The sequence below is a fragment of the Labeo rohita genome, chromosome 18 (assembly GCF_022985175.1).
Source record: "Labeo rohita strain BAU-BD-2019 chromosome 18, IGBB_LRoh.1.0, whole genome shotgun sequence".
Lineage (NCBI taxonomy): Eukaryota > Metazoa > Chordata > Actinopteri > Cypriniformes > Cyprinidae > Labeo > Labeo rohita.
Window position 1 is genome coordinate 23807013 of NC_066886.1, and position 18378 is coordinate 23825390.

Below are 18378 nucleotides of genomic sequence, written 5' to 3' on the forward strand. Positions count from 1 at the left end.
GTCATGGCCTTCAGAATGAGCCACATCGAGGAGGAGAGAGAGGGTGAGAATGCATATGCTATACATTCACAGATGTTTAAACAAAATCATATATTCTTCCTAAAAAGTAGCAACAGCTGTTTGGTAGACATAGCATCACTGTCAGCTGTGACTTAAATAGAAGTGTATGTCTATACAGTCCTGTGTTGTATCGAGTATTAATAATATGGTGCCTACACCTTAAATTACTGTTTTATTTGAGCTGAGTACTGCATTAGAGGTTGTTCACTAGAGGTCTTCACTGGTTTCATGATTCGATTTGATTACAATTCATGGGTATTGATTCGATTACAACATAATTCTGGATGCATCATGATGCAGCTTGTCCTCCATTTTTTAATAAATACATGCTAAGTAGCTTTAAATATGTATTTATACAATGCAGTTATTGTATATAGCATTGTGTATAATCAAGTAATTTCAAATATACCTTTAAAAGCATAGAAATAGTCAGTAATGAGCAAAGAAATGCATTACAAGCAGTAAACATTGAATATTATTTCTGTTTCATTCTAATTAAAGACATAGATTGCAGCAAGTCTAGTAGGCTGCTTTCACACTAATGCACAGATCTATTTTGACATTGTCAGATTTTGTGGTCTCGTCTATTTGCAACCCCTTAATGTATAACTGACTGTGTTTACGTTAATTTTGAATCAGACAAGTACTTTTAATGTGAGTTCATATGCAGCCAGGCACAGCTATAGAATCAACTGTATCCCTGAGTGCTCCTTATAATGTATGCAAAGCATACACAAGCATTTGAAATGGGGGTTTGCAGGGTTCAACATTAATGCTAGTCCGCTCATCCAGTTTTAAATGGATGTCTACATAGAGGTAGTGGACAACAGCAAAGTATTTTACTTTGATACTGAAATCGCCTCCCGCTTCTAGACGAGAAAGTAATGTCCGAATTTAATATACCTGATAAATTGCACTGGACAATTAATTCATGAATTGGACTGATCGGATTGCCGCTGTTCTCAAGTCAGCAAGCTAATTCTTGTGCAGGTGTGTTGCCAAAATCTGAACCGGTGAATGGCTGCTGGTTTGGCAGGGTAACTATGAACTTCAGACAGCGGCCTCTCATTTCACTCGTAGCTGAAAGATGCTGTGATTGACTCCAAAACCTGCCCATAAACAAACAGTACTAAGATTAGAGAACATATTTTAATATCAAACTAAATTAAACTTAGTACAATAACAAATAAAATCCATTTATTTTATGCAAGGCAAAAGGTGTTTCCATTCTGCGAAACAACCACTACTGACGCAGCTGACTGGCATCTTGTCCTTATGTTGCGTTGCGTAAAATAATACAATGTATGACATAGTAAAGACTTTATAAATAAATAAAATGTGTACAGACCTTTTTTTCGCTGAAGAAGTGCACCAGATCAGCAGCGCTGAGAACCTGTCTGTCCTGTAGAGGACTCAAAAAGCCAGTGCTCTAACTGTAACTCAGCAGCTGGGTTGTTTTGTCAGAGACAGGCTCAACCCAGTGGCTGGGTAGAAAAAAAACAACTCCAGCATTAAATGACCAAACAGCTGAGTTACAGAAAAACTACCCAGCACCTGGGCAGAGTATGTGAGCGGAGTGGAGCGACAACAATTTCCCCTCCGCGCTTCGTGCATTTTATAACTGCTCCGCTCCAGCTCCGCTCCGGGTTCACTGTTTCCTGCTCCCGCTCCACTCCTCGCTCACTGATACAAGAAACGCCGCTCCGCGTCTAAACTATCAGTATGTTTGGAATACCACAGTTCTGTTCATAACGTATATTAAAGTGCCCCTATTATGCCATTTTAAAGGTTGCTAATATTGTTTTAATAGACTCCCAAAACAGGTTTACATGTATGCAAGGTCAAAAAACACTTTAGTTTTCTCCAAAAATAGATTTAAATTTACCCCATTTCTAAATGATTCCTAAACGACTCGTGCAAAGCAGTTCGAAGAATCAGTCTCTCTAAACCCCTCCTTTCCATGAGCCCTCACTGCTGTGATTGGTCAGATGGCGCAGTCCTTTATGATTGGTCTACCGCGTACGGTGTGTTGGAAAACGAAACGCCCATTGCCATAACTGACTGACAGCACTGGATACTTGTCAATACATAAAAAAGATGGCATCGATTCCAGCCAGAGTCTGATGATGAAACGGCTGAAGTGGCTGATCCACAAGTTAGCACGGTCTACCGTGGAAAGTGCTCGCAATTTGCTTTTATAACCGAACCGGGCACACCTCTATGTTGTAAACTTCAACAATGTATAATGCATTAAGCGGCTTTCACACCGAATGCGGAAAGCACTGCGCTGGCCGCTGGGTTCAGTGCAGCCCTTCGGAGCACAGCGACAAAAGTTCATTTGAACAACTCATTTAAACTTTGCTCCGCTGCGCGTCCGCTTTAGTTGAGGCAGAAACAAGCCGTCCACGCAGGGCGGAAGCAATTGAAATGAATGGGTTTCATAGCACAGCGCTTTCCGCATTCAGTGTGAAAGCCGCTTCGTACAACATCCTTTATCTTTACTCCAACTAATGAGACAGTCAAGCTGCATCAATCACAAATTGTCAGACTACAGTGGGTCCACAGTTGAACTACAGAACAACAGAAGCGTGATTTAGCCGGTTAGCATGATATGTGCAGGGTTGTTACACAACAACATACACAACTACGTATTTTGAACGATCGCTAGAAAATACAATATTTGTAGATTCATCATCTTTTAGAAGTGAATATAAAACAGTTTTACTCACAGCGTAGGATACAGCGTCTTCCGTATAATGTACGTGTAAATTTCCATGTGACCTAAACCCCATGGAAATGTATGGGCGGGCAAGTTGTTAGCGACATAGAACGTGGGTGGACATTATGCAAATCTGTTACTTCGTGACGTGTGGCCGTAACAGAGAAAGATTTGAAATCCTGACGACTCGTTTAGGCAAATGTGAGTCGACTCTTTTTTTTGATAGACAATAACTTTATTTATCGTGCACTGTCGGCTTCACAACTTTGCAGATAGTTTATGTTCACATACAGCTACATGACACACTACATGAAAGATCATATTTGAAAACGCATAATAGGGGCACTTTAAAAGAAGAAAATAACAGAAATAAAATGAAAGTATAGTTTTAAAGTGGCTTATTGGAGTTATTTCCTATAATTACTGCTTTTTGCAGATGAACTGCTTTTTGCAGTGCAAATGTTTGTGAAAAAATAATAAAAACAACAACATTACGTTTCGTCAGTTATTTTGCGTTCAGATCGCTGCATTTCTTATAGATTTCTTCTTATTCGAAATTGGATATACAGATTAAGTACCACAGTAAGTTTACATTTGTTTGAATGCATTATTGAGAGAGCGATTGCGTGTGAATAAGTGTTGTACTTGTTTAAATCACGCTTTCACTTGAAAATATTCAGTATCTTGAAAGAACAAACTAATTCACTGAAAACTATAACTTTCTGCTCATGTCCATTGCCGTAGTCCTAGTTTTCACATTCTGTCTGATTTGAGTGATCTATCTCGATCTAGCTAGCTAAATAGGCTGTGTTTAACACGTGGATTCCTGCTATATATGCAGTTATATTATGGGTCATAGTCATGAATTGTACTCGTGATGGAGCGGTAGTGGAGCGTTCTTGGAGCGAGTAAAAACCACAATGCTCCAACCCCTTAAAATTTCCGCTCCTCACTCCATTAAAAATCACGCCGCTCCACTTCGCGCTCCGCTCCCACTTCACTCCGCTCATACTCTGCACCTGGGTAAAAAAATATTAAAAATAACCCAGTTAAATGACCCAACAAGTTGAACCCAGAATTTGGGTTAAAAACATTACCCAGGATTGTTTCTTTTAGGACTTGTACTCTAGAAAACAAATACTTTTGTACTTTTACTTGAGTAAAATTTAAACGTAGTACTTAATTTGTGTACTTCGACCACCACTGGTACATAGAACAACATTTAAAAACAGTGAAGATTAAATAAAAGAATAAATTCTGGACAGCCCCTTATTATGTATTATAAGCAAGCCAGACTTTAAGCACCTCAGTGGTAGTAATTTCATATACAGTTTTACACATACCCATGAGTTCATAAACATTTTACTTTGCTTCCTCTAGTTGTCTGTTTTTTGGCACTCTTTATTAACTTGGATACATGAAATGTGCTTAGTCTTTTTTTTATTCTCAGGTTCTGTTGTCCTTGCTGTGAATTGTAAAAGAAGTTAATCACTTTTGGGAAGCAAAATGACTGAGATATTTGGGTTTCATATGCCCATTTCACACTGGAAGTGTAAGCAGAGTTGAAACAGCACAAAAGCTATACATATACAGTGCCTTTTCAGTGCACAGTGTGGACACTCTAATCCAGGCATAAGCAGCGTTGGTCCTGGAGTGCCGATGTCCTGCAGAGTTTAGCTCCAACCTCACCAAAAACCTCACCTGCCTGTAGCCCTAGTAATTCTGAGGACCTTGATTAGCTGGTTTAGGTGTGTTTGATTAGGGTTGGAGCTAAACTGCAGGACCAGCGGCACTCCAGGACCGATGTTGCCTTTCCCTACTCTAATCTGTTAACATGGGTGCTGGAAAAAAAAAAATATATATATATATATATATATGCTCCACTTATGCCTCTAGTGTGAAACGAGCCTTTCTTTCAGAATGTTAAGTTTTGTGATTACGTTTGTTTTGTAACACTTCTCTCCCACCTATTGGCCCTGAGACCCTCCTCCTCCCCATCTCCGCCTCTGCTCCTGCTCTGCATGATGGGTGCAGCCACTGAGAACAGTTTCCCATCAGTTTTGTGCATGCAGGTTTCATCGCCTCCATTGTTTGCTCCCGTCTGTGCTGCCAGTAGTTTTCTGGAACACTTCATTCTCTCCTAAGGAAACTCTGGCAGCACAGATGAGGCTGGCTCATGGGGTCCTGTCCTTCATCTGTCACTTTATCCTCCTTTTTCTGCTTTTCCCCCTCTTTTTCCAAATCACTCGCCAAGTCTCTGCTATAAAACAACTGTTTTAGTTTTTTTTTTTTAAATGTCTAACATTATCACACCAACAAATTGTAAAGTTCACATTTTCACCTTCTTAAATTTTGTAAGCATTTACTCATATACTCGTTACCTGTATGACATTCATTGTATAGTGGAACGTAAAATATGTCTAAGCCCTTATTGCTATTTATTTATTTGGTTATGTTTTTGGGGGGAGGGGGCCGGATAAGAAACTGATGATAGAATTTACAAAATATTTGAAAAGTTTTTTTTTTCTTTTGGTCTGTACAGTGAAAGTCAGTGGGATCCAGTGTTGTTTTCTTTATATTTATTTTTTTGTGTTCTCTTGTTGTCTGTTGGTTTAACTTGATGCTCACTAATCTTCTTCCTCTGCAAATTGAAGTCTTTATAAATCCAATTTTTAAGGGAAATATTAAGGGATAACTTGGTGTTGCCATTTATTTATTTAAAAAAAAAAAATCCTGTTCTGGGCAGCTTTTTAGAATTTTCCCAAACTTCCTAGTGTTTTTTTTTTAAATGTTTGAAATGCATTCAAGAAAAATAGATTTTAAGGCTTTGAGACAAATAAACATGCCAAACTGGACCCTCGGAGATGCCAAAATACCACCAAACTAGCCGCCCTGTCTTGACTGCATAAAGCTACTGTAGCGATACATTCAGAATTACTAAACATAGCAAAATATGTAAAAATAGAAACATTCTAAAAGTATCAAAACTCTGTGATGATTCAAAGTCTCAGGGCCCGTCCACGTGAAGCCAGAGCATTCCCTATCCGATCTTTTTTTTTTTCCTCATTCTAAAAAAAAAAATCCTGAGAAATATCTGCGTACGCATAAAACCACTGAAACCGACTCAAAACCATGTAGTATGCATGCCAGACCATTATGTGGCACTTTAATTCTGCCACAGAGATACACTAAAAATGGAGAAGATTGAGAGCATGCGCATAAACCTTGCGCTCTGTATACAAACCCAACACAACAACAAGACAAAGATGGAATAATTAATTTATTACACTATTTATTAATCTGTGTTAATGTTAGTTAATAAAAATACAGTCGTTAATTGTTTTGAATTTGTTCATTGTTGCTGCTGTTACATGACGTAGCAGTGTCTGACTAGGTTGGAGACAAGGGGTGAAGACATCATTGCATTTGGACAAAATATAGAGATTGGCTGTATACATGAAAATGCAAGGGTGTCATTTTCAGATTCATCCACTCTGGGACCCGATTTAAAAAAAAAAAAAAAATCCCCAAACGCTGCATCTGTCTGGACGAAATGCCGATACTATACAAAATTTTTACATATTCAGCTAAGCACGTGGACGGGCCCAGATTCTCATACGTACATAACACCATTAAAGGAGAAGTCCACTTCCAAAACAAACATTCACATATAATGTACTCACCCCCTTGTCATCCAAGATGTTCATGTCTTTCTTTCTTCAGTCGTAAAGAAATTGTTTTTTGAGGAAAACATTTTAGCATTTTTCTCCATATAATGAACTAATATGGTGCCCCGATTTTGAACTTCCAAAATGCAGTTTAAATGTGGCTTCAAGCGATCCCAAATGCGGTTGTAAACGATCCCAGCCGACAAAGAAGGATCTCATGTAGCGTAACGATCGGTTATTTTAATAAAAATAATACAATTTATATACTTTTTAATGTCAAACGCTCATCTTGTCTTACTCTGCCTGGACTGTTTTTGTTCCGGTTCATGACAGTTAGGGTATGTTGAAAAACTCCCATCTCATGTTTTCCCTCAACTTTGAAATCACCCTATATCTGTTTTACCTTTTTTGTTAAGGGTGTTTGATCTTCTTTGCATGTTCACTTTGCAAAGATGATTTTTGAACTTGAGGGAGAAAATACGATTGGAGTTTTTCAACATACCCTAACTGTCTTGAGTCAGAATACACAGACAAGAAAAAGTATTTATTTATTTTTTAATGAAAATAACCGATCGTTTTGCTAGATAAGACCCTTCTTCCTCGGCTGGGATCGTTTACAACCGCATTTGGGATCGTTTGAAGCCGCATTTAAATTGCCTTTCGGAAGTTCAAAATCAGGGCACAATACCAGTCCATTATATGGAGAAGAATGCAGAAATATTTTCCTCAAAATTCATAATTTCTTTACAACTGAAGAAAAAAAGACATGAACATCTTTGACAAGGGGGTGAGTACATTATATGTGAATCTTTGTTTTGGAAGTGGACTTCTCCTTTAAACGTCATAGACTCCTCCAAAACATGCTTCTGGCCAGTTTCCACTGAATTCCATTTGGGTTTCCATGAATTTTGACAGCTTGTGTAAATGTATTGAAATAATTTCAAACTACAAAATAATACTACGACATTAGCAATCAGTGCGCCTGAAACACACATACATGGCTTGTTTGTGCATCAATAATACCAGACTAACACATACCTAATGTACGACCACTCTATGTCATTGCATGTTGTCTTAATTTTGATTACAGTTCATCCATCAAAACTTTCCTCTCTGCCATCTCTGAGGTAATTGGCTGGGTTTTCCCTGCATTAGCACTGTTTTGGATTGACAGTTTGAAAGCATTTGCGTACTGGATCCTTGGACTAAAAACTTTTAGCAGCTTTATCTGATTGTAAACGGGAATGCTAAAACATAACATTTCTTGTCCATATACCTGCATCTGTGGACTTTTAAGTCTTATTTCCACTATAATGTATTGATTGAACAACAGGACTTCACAGGAATCTTTAGCTTTTAAGGCTCTCAAACAGTATATAATTTATAAAGATGAATTTAATAATTAATGTAAAACAAAGCCATTTCCTACTGGCAGCACATTGCAGTTTAAGGGGGTGTACATCAACTGCTGACTGTCTCTGCCAGTATACTTCAACTAGGCAGTGGTGGTGGTTGGTCTTGCAAGCAGGACAGTGATCCAAAGCAAACTAAACACAAAAATGATTCACAGAATGAAACCACAGAATTAAAGTATTGTGGTGCTTAATTTTTTTTTTTTTTTTTTTTTTTTTTTGATTGCTGGAAGTCCATACAACAGCATGCCTGTAGTCCATTCTGAAGTAGTCTGGGGGTTGAGCTGGAGTTTGGTGTTCTCTTCAGCCTTGCTGAGATGTCTTCCAGGTGGGAAGAGATATGTGCAGCTACTGTTGGATTGTCTGGCTGAAATGTGAAGTAAAGCTGTATGTCATCCAAGTAACAAAGATTGTTACACAAACCATGTCCCAACTGCCATGCAATCTTTATGCACCTATGTGTCAAGGTCAGCGAACCTCCAAGATACTGACAAATCCCCTTAGTACCAACTGAGCATTGTTTAAATGCCACAGCCTACCTGAGGATTGTTGTTGACCGTGTCCATCTCTTATGACCACAGTATACCCATCTTGCGATGGTCACTTCCAGCAGGATATTGCTATTGCGAAGCTCAAATCATCTCAAACTAGTTTCTTGAAAATGACAATGAGTTTACTATACTCAAATGGCCTCCAAAGTCACCGGATCTCAATCCAACAGAGCACTTTAGGGATGTTGTGGATTTGGAGATTCGCATCACGAATGTACAGCCAACAAATCTGCAGCAACTGCATCATGCTGTCATGTCAGTTTGGACCAGCACCTTGTGGAATCATGTCACGAAGAATTAAGAGAGTTCTGAAGGCAAAATAGGGTCCAACCCACTACTAGCATGGTGTACCTAATAAAGTGGCCAGTGAGGGTAGCTCATGAGTTGTTTTTGTAGCTTGGCAGTGCTTTAACCCTATCAGTGAGTTTTTTTCATTTTCTGTTTGATGGTAAGAAAAACAGAATAGGGTTGATTGTGCTAGTGAGGATGTTGAGGTTTAATGCATTGAAGCAGTGACAATAATGAAGAGCCCATAATGAAGTGTTGCTCTGAATGAAAGGGTCATCCAAAAATAAAAATTCTGTCATTTAATTACACACCCTCATGTCATTACAAACCTGCAAGACCTTCGTTCATCTTTAGAACACAAATTAAGTTATTTTTGATGAAATCTGAGAGCTCTCTGACCCTCCATAGACAGCAAGGGTCCTACCACGGTCAATGTACAAAAATATAGTAAGAACATTGTTAAAATAGTCCATGTGACATCAGTGGTTCAACCGTTTTTTTTACGAAGCTATGAGAGTACTTTTTTGTGTGCAAAAAAAAACATTATTGAAAAAAATCTTATCTGCATCACTGTAGCGCTATTTTGGAGATTATCATGACGCATATGCGTTTTCCTCTGTATGTAAACAATGCATACATGTGGTGCTGTTGACGTAGAACATGTGTGCACCGCACTTTGTTTACGTTCAGAGGAAAACCTGTGCATAACGATATCAAAATATCACAATACGATAATATCGCAATTAAATTCACGATACGATATTTATTGTGACATTTAAAAAAAAAAAACACACAAAGAATTGGAAAAAAATAAAATAAAATTCAGAAAAGTCAGAAAACAAGTCAGTGAATTGACTTACCTGAACTTTAAAGGGGACTCAACCCTCTTTTTATTTGTGGTATACTGCCTCAATCTAAATTACATTCACACTGGTGTTTTAGCCAAACAAATTTGAATATAATAATAATAATAGTAATAATAATAACAACATCAGCAATATCAGTAATAGCCATATATTGTGAAACAGTTGCACTGTAAATAAATGAATAAATAAAATATTTCATAGATATATATATTTTTTTCTTTACACTACAGTAGGGAAATTACAATACTATTTCCCTATCCCTAATTTCTAAACTTGAAAGAGATATTTTAAAATTGGACTGCATTTAAACCGCTAGCTGTCAGCAATTCATACTTTTTTGTTTGTTTTGCACACAAAAAGTATTCTCGATGCTTCATAAAATTACGGTTGAACCACTGATGTCACAAGGACTATTTTGCCAATGTTCTTGGTACCATTCTGGACCTTGACTGTGATAGGACCCTTGCTGTCTATGGAGGGTCAGAGAATTCTCAAATTTCATCAAAAATATATTTTGTGTCCGGAAGATGATCGAATGTCTTACAGGTTTGGAACAGCATAAGGGTGAGTAATTAACGACAGAATTTAAATTTATCCTTAAATCTCTTTAAGGATAATGATGGAAGTGACCTTCTTGGTGTTGTTACAGGTGTCATCACCCAATGATAAAAAGATTATCTAGACAGATTTTTAACTGAATCGTAATTATAGTCATGTACCTTTTTGTTCAGGGATGGTTATTGATGTCCTATTTCCACTTCCATGATGTAGTTGATTGAAAAACACTTCAGGTGGTATTACCCACTTAATGCTGAGATCAAGGTGAATTGTTATAATTGTTAAAATAATTATGAAATACCCCTTTATTGCTGTAATTATCATTAGTTTACAAATTGTGTACTTTTAGTCTTCTGGTCCACAGACATGCTGTTGTTTTGGAAACCAAATTTGCAATGTGTGCTGCTTCCTGCTGCTTTCCATTCCTTTACCACTCTCTGATCTGCACTACAATTACCTGGCTGTCTCTCCCCAACCCTGATTTTGTACTCTGCCCCCCATTGCCCTAAACATATTTGATCCACCCTTTGTCTTGTGGCACAAAACTGATTGAGGATGACTGGTTGTTTCCTGGCTGCTCCGATCCAGCATTAGCCAATCGGCAACAGGAAGTGGAGGAGGAGTTGGCCCAGGCCCGTGGACTCAGCCCACAGAAAAGCAGGAAGCCCAAATATTTCACCCCACGCAGCCTGCAGGTATGAACTAAATTCTCTAGGTAAATTAGATACAGATGAGTGACAAATTAAAGCAGCTTCGTTGTGCCTTGGTATTGATTCTAAAAGTCTGATCCCTTCTACTGGAAGGGTTAAAAACCACTCTTCCAAAAGATATTCCCTCAGTTGGTGTTTTGATAATGGTGGTGTCTAACATACTAATTCAGAAGCTTCTTTTAACTGGGTCCTTTTAAAAAATCTGGTGACTCTGAAAGCGATCTTGAAAGAGACCACTCCTATCAGAACAACACCGCTATGGAGTCCCCTCGGATTTTACTTCAGTTTGTCACCTGTCTGTATTTAGTTCCTTTACCTTTTACTGTCTTGCAAAGTTACACAATGGTTTAGCCAGAAATGAAAATCAGAATCATTTACTCGCCCTCATATCATTTCAGACTAAGTTTTTTTTTTCCCTTCCAACACAAAGTAGATGTTCTGAAGAGCATTAATGCTGCTTTCTTCAATGTTCAGTAATATTAGCATTTAATGATTAGGTTCTGAAAAGTTAACTTAAATGCACAATCAAAGTGGTCAATATTGGCTTGTGTGAACTGAATATCTTTTGACACCATATGATTTCATTCATGAAGTCATTCACTGAAACTCTTTGCCCTCAGTCGCCAGTCTCAAATCTCACTCACACATGCATTAGATTCAAACATTGTGTGTGAAGATGCACTGTGTAAGGGCTGTCAGTGTAGTCAAAGGCTATTACTTTTCACTTGTAACTGATCTTGAATTTGAAGTTTGAAGAAATGGAAAAATGCAAGAAGGCCATGCAGGTTTGGAAGGACATGAGGGTGAGTAATTTATGTATTTATTTATTTATTTATTTCTGATTTGCATATTTGTCTTTTTCCCAATTGTGTAGAAGTAAATATTTGTACTTTTTTTGAGAAGTGATGTAGATGTAGGTGTAGATGTAGTGATGCATGTTCTTTCTATTTCTTTCTACAGGAGGACTTGGAGTTTCATAATAGGCAAGACCCGATAGGTCCCACTGATTGTGATGTTCTTGTAAATGGAGAGAATATGGGTGGATGGTGGCCACAGCACAGTGCTGCAGATACAGGTGTGAAACCCACTAGACGTTGTCCATGTTCTAAATGTTTGCTGTGTGCAGTTTATTTTATTATTATCTTGTTATTTTGGTCACACTTCACCAGAAGTGTGTGAGTGTGATATTCATCTTCTTTCATCATTTTTTTTTAATCTCTGTACACCAACTAAGAATGGTTGTCCATGTGGATTTTATTAAGAAAAACAGTTGAAGTCAAAAGTTTATATACACCTTGCAGAATCTGCAAAAGGTTAATTATTTTACCAAAATATGAGGGAACATACAATATGCATGTTATTTTTATGTAGTGCTGATCTGAATAAGATATTTTACATTTAATATATTTACATATAGTCTACAAGAGAAAATAATAGTTATAAAATGACCCCATTCAAAAAAAAATTTACATACACTTGATGTCATTACATACACTTACATTACATACATTACATTACATACACTTGTGTCGTTACCTGAATGCACAGCTTTTTTTTTTTTTTTTTTTTTGTAATAGTTGTTCATGAGTTTCTTGTTTGTCCTGAACAGTGAAACTGCCTGCTGGTCATCACAAATTTGAATTTGATTTTTCAACATTTTTGTGTATTTGAACCCTTTAAACAATGACTATGATTTTAAGATCCATCTTTTCACACTGAGGACAACTGAGGGACTCATAAAAAACTATTACAGAAGGTTCAAATGCTCACTCCACAAAGAAAAACGATGCATTAAGGGAAATGAAAATTAGTATGTTTTTCTTATTTTGCCTAAATATATTTTTTCTTTAATTTAATACTGCCCTTTAGAGGCTACAAAAGATACTTGCATGTTTCCCAGAAGACAAAATAAATTAAAATCTTCAATCTTCCGATCTTCAAATTCAAAAAGTTTTCACCTCCCTTAATGCATCGTGTTTCCTTCTGTAGCATCAGTGAGTGTTTGAATCTTCTGTAATTGTTGCATATGAGTCCCTCAGTTGTCGTCATTGCAAAAAGATGGATCTCAAAATCATACAGTCATTGTTAGAAAGGGTTCAAATACACAAAAATAAAAAACCAAAGAATTTGTGGGACCTGAAAGATTTTTCTGAGAGAACAGCAGGCAGTTCAGAATTTTCATATTGGGTTAACTGTCTCTTTAAATTCACAGCCATAAGTAATGTGTTAAATATTTTATGATACACAAAATAAAGTTTGATTGGTGAGAGTTCACATTAATTAATACATTGCATAAATTAATATATATGCCATTTTTTTTGACTTGTTCAGATGGTTTGAGGTCTGTCGTTGAGGAGCTCGAACTAGAGAGAAATCAACTGCAGGAACAGATTTTGGTCCTTGAGAAACAGTGCCAAGATCTAGAGGACCGTCTGCAACTTCAGGCTCGCATTGAATTACTACAGGTACGCAGAAACTGTTTGAACTGTATGTACTCTATAAAGGCCTCTGCAGTTACACTGCTTGCCAGCTTGACCCTTCACTAAGCCTGCAGCTGTCAGTCACTGAATTATTTGATTGGATTGCCTCAGGAATCATTAAATAAAGTAGAAATGAATCAGCCTTGTCACTTTATTTACCTACCTATAATCTGTACAGAAGCAATTCGTCTCATCCGTCTTATTTTTCCATCAAAAACCATTATCAATCCAACAAATGAGTCAACATTTTTGAGATACTATATAGAGATTTTTGAGCTGCTAAAGCCTTTCCTATAACTAACCTTTCCTATAACTAGGCATTTCAAAGATGCAAAGAAGCAAACAAATACAACAATGTCCATAATTTCCCTGCTAATAACTGCATGTCTATGCCTCAAGCCTCTGTTACTAGATCTAAAATAGTTTTTGAATTGGCAATGAAGGATTGGGATGAGATGCATTACAAAGTAGTTCTACTATCAAAAACATTTTAAAGACAAAAACTGGACAAATGTATTGACTTGCATACACTTAAAAAAATCATACACGATAATAGATTGATCATTTGTTACTAATATAAGGTGCTGGGGCTTATCGAAAGGTCACTTTCAGCTGTTCAAGGAATATAAATGCTGAATGATTTTTCTTTAATTATCAGTTTTTGACAGTTTGAATCTTTGTTAAATCTCGCCGTGAGTGTTGGATAACAGTTAATTACCTGTATATTAAATGAACTTTATGCAACACTCCTCTAACACAGGCAACGTTTGGTATAGATGAAGATGGTCGAGCATTGTCCGTGTCTCAGGTTTGTTTATGTTTGTGTAAGCTTCCAAAGGCAAGTCTGAGCGTGGAAACTTCTTTTTATACTGTGCTTCTCACTGTGTATGTCATTTTAACATTGTCCTTTTCACACTATAAATAAGTGTGCAGTTCACACACAGGGTGTCAACAATGGTCTTTAACAGTTTGATTTAAGCTAGGGCTGCATAAGTAAACTGAAAACTGAAACTGAAAAACTGAAAGCATAAATCTAGGCTACCAACAGCTGGTTTCAGAACAAACCGCTTCTTTGCTTCACTTGGCAGTGCTAAATCCGGCAGAGCGTATGCTTACTTGCCAACAAATCACTTAAATAAAAGCTTGCCTTTAAGTTTAGGTTTGAAAGTGATGAAAATTTATATTTAAAAAAAAGAAAGAAAGAAAAGAAATATGTAAGCGTAAATATTAGCAATGCATTTTTAAGTGTACTATAAAATAATTGTACTTTTATTAAATTTTTAGTATTAAAAGTATTAGTATTATCACACTATTTATAACTTTGTGTGTAACTTTTTTATTTGGTACACCTCTTGGACCGTGTCAAGGGTTCTGAGTTTAGTTAGGACTCAAGTTTGAAAACACCCTTAATGTGCCGATGCATAAAAATGACAAAAGACTAGTTTCTAGCTTGTTTTGGATGTGTTTTAATTAGTGCTTGAACACGAAAAAAAAAAAAAAAACGGTTCACTCCGAACAGAATCAATATTTTAAAGCTTCTGTTCCTGCGTTCCTCTGTATTTTTACAGTTCCGAAACTGGTAATAAAAATAATAATACTTTAGTCATAAAGAAAAAGGAAATAAACAGGAAGAGATCTGGTATCTTAACCTGCTGTGCTTTAGTCTCAACCAATACAGCATCATCTTATCTAGATTTTGGGCAAATGTAGGCTACTAAACAAAAGAAAAATCTGTTAATGCTTTAAAGACATTAAAGTATTATTATTTAAAGATATTTAAAAATGTTTGAAAAATGCTACTCGTTTAAAATTGCCTTTTGAGAGGGAAAAAAGTTATGTAGGCTCACGTCACATTTTATTTTTAAATTCAGAAATAATGTAGGCTAAAATTCTGATGAAGCAAAATGTTTACAAACATTATGAACACAGTTATTAGTTTCCTTCTCTACACAACAAATCCTCTAAAATTAAGGCTATGCGTTTAGGCTATAAAAATGTAAATCCAAAAACAAATTAATTAATGCCTACCTCTCTCATTCGGCACAAATCCAGATTTTCCATATTCGCAATGTATCTGGATGCTAAAATATTATTTATTATGTTATAGGCTTTGTACTTCCCTTGCATTGACGTAAAACATTCTTCACATTGGCTATGTCAGCACAGTGAGGCAGTGGTCACACTGAGCGCAACAGATTGTACAACGGAGTAGTGTAACTTTTTATCGGTTTCTTTAACTGTGTTCTATTTTGATAATGAACAGGCTGCAATGTTGCAAAAATATGTTGTGTCTGTGTACGCGTGATGTTTCATACCAGCGCTGGTTGGTCATACAGATAGAAGTAAGACGCCATTCAAACTGTCAAGCTTTTGCAAAATAAAGTAAGTCTAGCCTACTTTCTGCCGTTTCGTTTTCCTATCCATGAACTTTGGATCGCGTCACAATAAAAGGAAACTCAGCAGATTTTTTTTCTTTTGTTTTGTTAATCTGTCAATGATTTAAGTGAAATGTTTTGTGTATATACCTATATATTCCTTTTTATGTAAGCCCATAGTTTTATTCTGTTTTCTCCGTTCACAGAAGCGCTGCAGGTGCGTGTGATCTGTTGAATCCATACTCTGTCCTCGAATACTCTTAACTCTTAACGCCGGTGCATTGCCATTGCGACATACCTATGATGAGTTGACATTTGAGTGTGGGCATTTCACTCGTTGGATGCATCAGCTCACATTTGCATAGTTCGTACTACTTGAATTTGTGATTGGTTGACAGCAAATTTCAAATATTAAATGGAACGATAAATTATGTTATTAAAGGAGAAGTCCACTTCCAGAACAAAGTAATGTACTCACCGCTTGTCATAAATGTTCATGTCTTTCTTTCTTCAGTCATAAAGAAATTGTGTTTTTTGAGGAAAACATTTCAGGATTTTTCTCCATATAATGGACTGATATGGTGCCCCGAGTTTGAACTTCCAAAATGCAGTTTAAATGCAGCTTCAAATGATCCCAAATGAGGTTGTATATGATCCCAGCCGAGAAAGAAGGGTCTTATCTAACGAAACGATCGGTTATTTTCATAAAAAAAAATACAATTTAAATATGTTTTAATCTCAAACGCTCGTCCTTGTCTTACTCTCCCTGAACTCTGTGTATTCTGGCTCAAGACTATGTCGAAAAACTCTAACCGTGTTTTCTCCCTCAACTTCAAAAATTATTTCTAAATCATCCTACATCACTGCAGAAGTTCCGTCTTTGCAAAATGAACATGCAAAAAAGGTGAAACAGCGATATAGGGCGATTTTGAAGTTGAGGGAGAAAATACAAGTTTTTCGACATATCATAACTGTCTTGAGCTAGAATACACAAAGTTCAGGCAGTGTAAGACAAGCATTTGACATTAAAAAGTATTTTTATGAAAATAACCGATACCGTTACCCTAGATAAGACCCTTCTTACTCGGCGTTTACAACCGCATTTGGGGTCATTTGAAGCAGCATTTAATCTGCATTTTGGAAGTTCAGACTCGGGGCACCATATCAGTCCATTACATGGAGAAAAATCCTGGATTGTTTTCCTCAAAAAACAATTTCTTTACGACTGAAGAAAGAAAGACATGAAACTCTTGGATGACAAGGTGGTGATTGCATTATTTGTAAATTGTTGTTCTGGAAGTGGACTTCTCTGGTTAATGGCCATTGCAAATTTTCGATTCTGTTCGGGACTATAAAATTTGATTTAGTTTCTGTTTCTGTTCCTGTCAAAATTTTGTCGCTTTCGTTTCTTGAACCGGATCAGAACCCTGGTTTTAATTGGTATGCTTTATTGCAATTAGAGTATTCAAGGGCAATAATCAGTAATTCTGATTTTTGTCATCATCATGCAGCCCTAGGTTAAGCACACAATTATTTTTATCGACATGACATGCAGTTGGGCCATGTGGTGGATTTTCACTATTTTGCTTGAATTGAATATGATCTGTGATATTTCTATCCATCAGAATGAATCTGAGCGCCTGCAGGCACAGGTCGCCAACCTTCGCAGTCAGCAGATTAGAGAGACAGAAAAGAATCAGCTGCTCGTTGCCAGCCTGAACAAACAACTCAAAGGGTAATTATTTAAAATTAGGTCCTGGGGCCTAATTGCAAAAACATTCCAGCTTAGATTCTTATTTGTTTTGTAGCCATGGTAATCTCATTTATACACTGAAGCTGTGTTTAAAAGCCAGAAAAATAATTTTTTAATATATCTGTTGAATTAGACTGAGCAGCACACAGGAGTGTCTGGAGTCCTCACTCATGGAAAAAGAGCACACGCTTGCCAGAACCTCAGAGAAACTGGAATTTATTGACAATCTGAAAGAGGCTTTAGAGACAAAGGAAAAACAAAACCAAGAAACAAGTGAAAAACTTCTTCAGACTGAACACAATGTGAGTAAATGTGAACTGTATTGTAATATTGAGTATATATTTAACAAGAAGACACATCTACATGGTTGGGCATTTATTGACTTTATTTAAGCTGTTTGTCATATATATATATTTCAAGTTGACAAAAAAATATAATTTTATGCAAAAGTTTGGGCACCCCTGATAAATATCATAATTTCAATTAATAATCTGCTGGGCTTTTGAAGCAACAACTTCAGTTGAATATAATTTATACCTTATGGAAACAGCAACATTTCAGTTCTGAAATAACATTTATTAAATCAACAGATACAAAAATTTGAGCACCCCAACAGTATAATGATATCAGTATTTAGTAGAGCCACCTTTTGCAAAAATAACAGCCTGTAGATGCATCATTTACCCCTGAATTTTGGCCTGCAGGTATTTTAGACCATTCTTTCTTGCAAAATTTAGTCAGTTCAGTCAGGATTGATGGTCGCCGAGTGTGGACAGTCCATTCAAATCAAATCAATCCATAGATTTTGATGATGTTCAAGTCTGGGGACTGGAATGGCAATTCTAGAACACTGTGTCTGTGCTTGAATTCCTTGGTAGATTTGGAACAATGCTTTGGGTCATTTTCCTATTGAAACAACCAACTCCAGAGTAACTTCA

General features: G+C 36.7%; 1 protein-coding gene across 6 annotated transcripts in view; it reads left to right on the forward strand.

The window, feature by feature from the left end:
- The window catches only part of si:ch211-220f16.2 (trichohyalin), a 45763-nt gene that overhangs the window by 11972 nt on the left and 15413 nt on the right, over window positions 1-18378 (forward strand). For 2 of the 6 annotated variants that reach the window (XM_051134521.1, XM_051134522.1), the window contains exons 8-15: window positions 1-44; window positions 10667-10817; window positions 11582-11635; window positions 11793-11907; window positions 13164-13297; window positions 14073-14120; window positions 17313-17422; window positions 17574-17742. The exon at window positions 1-44 is cut by the window's left edge and continues 108 nt beyond it. In XM_051134521.1, the coding sequence (XP_050990478.1) occupies window positions 1-44; window positions 10667-10817; window positions 11582-11635; window positions 11793-11907; window positions 13164-13297; window positions 14073-14120; window positions 17313-17422; window positions 17574-17742 (825 nt within the window). The remainder of the gene's footprint in view (window positions 45-10666; window positions 10818-11581; window positions 11636-11792; window positions 11908-13163; window positions 13298-14072; window positions 14121-17312; window positions 17423-17573; window positions 17743-18378) is intronic. The other 4 variants (XM_051134523.1, XM_051134524.1, XM_051134525.1 and 1 more) reach the window with 4 other exon arrangements.